The 6,465-nt window shown below is 32.8% G+C and overlaps 1 protein-coding gene across 1 annotated transcript in view; it reads left to right on the top strand.

The window, feature by feature from the left end:
* Window positions 1–1,147: 1,147 nt before the first annotated feature.
* Window positions 1,148–6,465, top strand: part of LOC111369172 (signal peptide peptidase-like 3) — a 19,032-nt gene continuing 13,714 nt past the window's right edge. Inside the window, exons 1-5 of the mRNA XM_022990648.1 lie at window positions 1,148–1,517; window positions 1,968–2,126; window positions 3,302–3,413; window positions 3,554–3,673; window positions 5,386–5,573. Of these exons, the coding sequence (XP_022846416.1) occupies window positions 1,362–1,517; window positions 1,968–2,126; window positions 3,302–3,413; window positions 3,554–3,673; window positions 5,386–5,573 (735 nt within the window). The 5' untranslated portion in view covers window positions 1,148–1,361. The remainder of the gene's footprint in view (window positions 1,518–1,967; window positions 2,127–3,301; window positions 3,414–3,553; window positions 3,674–5,385; window positions 5,574–6,465) is intronic.

Genomic DNA, 6,465 nt, shown 5'->3' with positions numbered 1-6,465 from the left:
TTTCAAAACAAATTTTTCCTTAAAAAAAAAAAAAAAGAGGGAGAGAGAGTAAAAACAAACAAACGAACGAAAAAAAAAAAGGGCAAAAAAGGAAAAATTGCAGCAAGAGTCTCCACCTTTTTAGAAAAGCACAAATAGATCCTTAAAAGAAAATAATTTTAAAAAACACACAATTAACAAAAAACATGTATATTGAAAAAAAAAAGGAAAAAAGAAATTGAGGAAGGAAATATTGCCTTCCCAAGCTACACCAACCTCCAAATTAAGCTCCTGTTTTAACCCCATTATTCAATAACTCATTTTTTGTACTCATTTTTAATCATAATTATACCAATAAAATAATTTGCATGAAAATTTAAAACTTTTTCTTATTTTTTAATTGCACATTCTTTAAAAAATTACTATTACAAAATTCATTTTAACATAATAAATGTAGCTCAAACAAGGGCTAAGCCACTCTTTGGGTCTATTGGAATAACATTTTTGGGAAAATGTGTTTTAGAATTTTAATTTTTTGAGGATTAGTGATTAAAAAATAATATTTTTTTTTTGTTTACATATAACATTATTTTATGAAAGAATGTGTGGTTAAATTTGAGTTTAAAAAAATGTATTTTTGAGCCGAAAGAGGACTAATACATGATGAATTCATGCCAATTCAACCCCCATTCCAACTTTAAGCTTAGGTATACAGTGAATTTTGATGTAAAAAAAGTAAAAATACCACATTTGCATCCTTTTTGGTTGGGATTAAATAAGTTTTTAGTAGATTTTGGTAAACTTCGATGAAATACATGATTGAAGTTGTGAATTCTTTAAAATATGTGATTAAAAATAATTACTAACTTTAATCTAAATTAAAATCTTGATTTTAATTCTCACAAAAGATGAGCTTGACGTTTTTCAGACGTTAACTCATAATTAGATATATTCAATTAGTTTTTGAACTTCTGCACGTGTTTTAGATCCATAGTTAAAATCAAAAAAAATTCCAAATTCAAGTTTAATATTGATTTCTAACAACGTCCTTTTGTCAACCTAATGAACAGATATTAAATTATGAGGATCGATTTGGAATATTTTCTTAGTTTAAAGATGTATGTAGAACACCTACAAAAGTTTAAGTAGTATTTAAGTTTTTAATCCTCAAACAATGACCCCTTACTTGCACCAACGAATCACAACGTGCACCATCTCCTTCCCCATTCCCATTTGTCCCCAAATCTGATCACAGCTTACAACCTCATTTTAGATTTTTTTTGAAAACACGTATTAGTTGATCATACATCCAGCGATGAACTAAAATCAACCGTTAGGAAAGGGGATTCGGTTGATTAGTTTCAGTATATCAATCATTAGGCATGGCTTCATCTTCATATCAATCTTCTCTGGGATTAGTAGTTATATTTCAGTTGGGATTATTACTTGTTCCCCATTCACCAATTGCCGCTGGGGATGACGTTTCACGCGCTGCTCCAAGTGGTTCTTCTAGCTACTGCAGCAACCCCTATCGATTGGTAATATTCTGCTTTTATGATTTATGATGATGCCAGTATGATGCTTGTTTTTGTCTGCATTTTTTAAGTATAGAAAAACCCATATGTGTTTGTAGTTAGAATAATTTGTTGTGGTTGAATTCGGAAAATATGATGATAATTTGTTGGAAATTGACATTGTAAGAGAAAGGTACGAGTTTTGAAATGCAGAGGTTCAATGTACCTATGTTATACCATGTAATTCAGTTCAAATCATTTCTCGATTTAAGATCTTTGAAATGGAGCAAGACTGATTAGAAAGTAACATTTCCAGTTATGTTGTTTGGGAAAGGAAATTAGACCTCAATAACATCCTATTCTTTCTTTAAGAGACTTATAAATCCCAAAAAAGATTTATTTTTTATTTTTTCATCCGAAACATGTTTAGCCTTTGTGAGATAATAACGAGCGATCTTATGTCTTTTATCCCAGGTCAAGGTCAAAAGCTGGGTGAATGGAGATGAAGGGAAATCAATAAGTGGGATGAGCGCAGCATTTGGTCAGATATTGCCCACAAACCCTAAAGAAGGCCACATATTACCAGCTACTTTTTCGAATCCTTTAAATGGCTGTTCAACTTCATCTTCAAAGGTATTTTCTACACGCAGCAAGTTTTCCTCACTTTACTTGCTGTAATTTTGGGAGTTTCTTTTGAGACTTAGTACATTTAAATACCGTGGTTCCGCTTGAGGAAATAGTTAAATTCTTGGTTGAAGTATTTTTCACTCCCATACTCACCTTGAATATTTTACTTGACTTTGGGCTCAGAAGAAATTTGATTTCAGCAGCTGAGCATGTGTAGATTTATACTGCCAATTCTGGTAGGACTGTTTTAGTTGTTTTCCAGAATACATAAAACATTAATCATTTCTTGCCTTTGTTTTGTATTCTTACTAATGGTGCCCAAGAACTTCTAGATATCGTGTCTGATCTGTACTTGACGGGCAAGAGACGAATTCTTGCTGCACGGAAAGAATGAGTGGATAAAGTGACAACTAGGGGATGATTTAAATTAGAATTGAGAAAGCCTCTGCAGATGATAGTGTACTAAATTTGATGGATAAAGCCTCAATACGCTGCAGGAGAAGTGATAACTATAAATTCCTAAGCCTAATATCTGGAAATCTTAGTCAAAATAGAACTCTAAATCTAAACCCTAGTGGAAGACATTTATAAATGAAATCTGAAAAAACAAATAACAATGCAAATGTATGTTAATAATTACGAAGTTAACCAGGAAAACATATTTAAAACACCGAGTAGTAAAAGCACTGGATTTTTGTCCTGTGAACATTATCTCCTTTTCCTTAAAAATTGTAAAATTTTCCTGCATCTGTTACTCCACTTCTACTATAGTTCCATAAAATAGAGGTTCAATACACTTGAGTTTGACATTCCTTGAACTCTCAGCTGATTGAATAATGAAGAAAACATACAGTTCTACCCATTTCCTCTCTTATGGCTCCTTGGCATATTGGATGGCATGATTTCAAAACTGTCCTGGTGAGCCTAAAATAAGTAGGAGCAATGAATCTCCTCTTTTAGCTTATGAGTACTTATGTTTTTCTTGGTATTGAGATTGCTTTAGGGACTTGGCAGATTTTCGTAATATGCCTTTCATTTAAGCCTTTTAACAGCAAAAATACTGAATGAATGTTAGAGCAAACACTTCCTTTGTTATTTGGAAGTCATTGAGGTTAATTCTTCCATTTTCATATTGAGATTTTCAAGTAACAATGCAAATGATGTCCTGTATTCTTCGGCAGTTATCCGGCTCTATTGCATTGGCAATGCGTGGTGAATGTGATTTTATAACCAAGGCTAAAGCTGCACAAGCTGGAGGAGCATCAGGATTGCTGGTGATAAATGATGACGAAGGTTGTTAGCTTTCACTCTTTTAGCATACTTACTGAAAATGTTTTTAAATGGTTTATCTGTTCATCTATAATTTCTGTCTCAGTACTTGCACTTAACTTTGATCTTTGCACCTGTGCCTTCTTCCCTGCGAACTTGTATAGATCTTGTGGAGATGGGTTGTCCTGAAAATGATACTGCTTTGAACATTACAATTCCTGTTGTGATGGTCTCCAAGTCAGGAGGAGAGGAAATAAACAAATCAATGGCTGGTGGAGAGAAAGGTAGGCCCTCTTATCTAATTTTGTATGTGGGCATTAAGGGGTTGATTGAGCAGCATGAGATGATCCATATTTAGTAGCCTTGTAGATTCAAGTTAATATTTAATTTTTTCATCTGTGAATGTATAATTGCATGAACTGCTCCGTCATTTATTCTGCTAGTATCGAGTAAAATATGATTGTAAACAACTATATTATGTTTGGCGGTACTTTGATGGATGGACGTATGTATGTATAGATATATATCTGTAAATTGGTAGAGTGGTCAACAGGTACCGTATTATTCTTTTGGTTTTTAAACACACATACACATACATTTAAAGATATGGTCATATAGGGAGAGACTGAAAATGCATCAGGACTCAAAGTGTTTCATTGAAGCGCTGAGACCTCGAGAGCTGTTTTCTTGTTTATTACCGGCAGAGAAATCTGTCAAATCAATGAAGGTGAAGTGAAAATGCCGGCATGAGTAACTTGGAATGGTATTTATGCAGACACACTTACACACATATACACAATCACAGTTGGAATATGTGTATATATATAAACTATGGTCTGAAATACGCTAAAAATTTTGGGTTGCCTTGCAATGTCATCAAGACAGCTCTGCTTCAGGTGTTACTGTATGCCCCATCTCCTCCCTTTGATTCATTCTGTGTATTATACTTTTTTTTTGTAGTATCCACTGTACTTCAGGCGTTTGCTCAACAATTTTTGATAGTTTTGTTTTCCTTATATGTCCAGTATCTCTTTCTTCGATCTTAGCCTTCTTTGGTACGGATTCTTTTAAAATCATTTTCAACCATGAATTTTATGGGACCCATGACTTTTTCCAACTTTTTAACCGTACGTTCTCTAAAAAATTCATTTTTCGGTTGGAAAAATCTGAGCCAAACAAGCTTTTCTTTATATCCTTTTTTGATAATAATTTGGAGAACGTTAAATTGTTCTTCAGCAAAGAAAATGTATTTGAACGACATTATGCCATTTATTTTATCTTATTATATTAGGATACTAATAATAATCTCCTCTATTGACAGCAACTATGTCACCATGCATTATTACATACGTATAGTGATATAGAATAAGGCGCATTATCACTGTAAGAATGTGTCTACAATCCCATTTAACGTCAATTGAAGAATATTAGCTCTCCAATATGGCACCTTCTTTATATTAACTGAAGTGACGTCTCTAAATTGTTTTAATGCCTATGTAGTGTTAATCATGGAACATCAGCGAGAGATTTGGCCATGAAGAGAACCTTGAACAAATTCTTTATTAAATAAAATAAGACATGTCATCACTTTGATCTGTGTTGCAAGATACTCCCTCCGTCCTATTTATATAGGCTTACTTTCTTTATTTTCTCGTCCCAATTATATATTCATGTTTCTTTATTGAGCTTGTTTTGTTTTGTTCGTTTACTAATATACCCTTATTTAATTTTGCCTAGTTATGACCACTTTTTTCACTTAATCTTGAAATTGTACAAATATAAATAAGGGTAATCATGGCAAGTTATTGGCAAAAATTGTTTTTTCAATAACATTAAATAAGAATTTTTAATTCGTGTGAAAAACAAAACAAGCATATATAAATGGGATGGAGGGAGTATTAAGTATAAACATTTGCTAACTATTTTTTTTTCTTTCACGTTCAGATTAGTGTATCAAAAAATTTTGTTGTGACTAACTTCAAGTTATTCTGTGTAGTTGAACTACTGTTATATTCTCCAAATCGTCCAGTTGTGGACTACTCAGTGATATTCTTGTGGTTGATGGCGGTTGGGACAATAGTGTGTGCAACACTTTGGTCAGAATTTACTGGATCGGGTCAAAGTGATGAGCGTTATGATGAATTGTCACCAAAGGTTCGACAAACTAAACCATTTGGTCCATTTGTTTAGTTTCATACATCATACAGTTCAACTCTCTAAATGTCACCTGCTTTACATGTATTAACTTCATAGTGCACTCTTTACCATGGCGTTACTCCTACAAAATCAGCTCGTTGAACAGCATAAGAAATTAAGCCCCTGTTTGACAACCTTTTAAAATTTAAATTGTTTGTTATAATATCGTTCTCCACCACACATTCACACAATAAAATATTTTACACTCAAACCAATAAAGTTTCCTTACTTTTTAACCACACATTTTTCAAAAATACTATTCAAAACTCTTTAATTTTTCAAATAATGGGTGTCAAACGGGGCCTAATATTCCCAGCCTATTACTAGTCAAAGTCATCTTCATTGAACTTTTAACCTTTGCATTGTGTTGCTTTATATGATTAAATAGTTATTTATCTAAAAACCTCTGATTGCATATATACCACTCTCGATCTTTTGCAAAACTTTCAATTATCAGCTGTTGTTATAACCGCCCATGTTTTCATAACATGACTAAGTAGAAGAGGATCTGAATATGTCCTTTTATTGGAGCTTCATAAAGCCATCTCAAGATTTGACATACAACCTTTTGATTTGATTGCTTGGTTTCTGCACATACTTGACGAGACTTTAAGCACAAGCTGTAACTTAACAGTTATTAAATGAAAATATCCCATCAATATTTTCTTTTATAGGACAGAGGGCTGACTTCTATGTACTAATTTTCCTCGTAATTTATGAGAAATAACTGGTTATTGCAAATTTTTCTCTGACTTGTGTGGTTCCTTTCAATTTTAATGGTTAGCATCTTGTATGATAGATTCCAGATGCATTTTCCATGTTATTTGATGGACACAATAGATTATTAATTTTCTTTTTATCATTTTACCCAGGATGAGGA

The sequence above is a fragment of the Olea europaea genome, chromosome 20 (assembly GCF_002742605.1).
Source record: "Olea europaea var. sylvestris chromosome 20, O_europaea_v1, whole genome shotgun sequence".
In the NCBI taxonomy this organism is placed as follows: Eukaryota; Viridiplantae; Streptophyta; class Magnoliopsida; order Lamiales; family Oleaceae; genus Olea; species Olea europaea.
The sequence above is the reverse complement of the archived record's forward strand: the minus strand, read 5'-3'. Positions and strand labels throughout refer to the sequence as shown.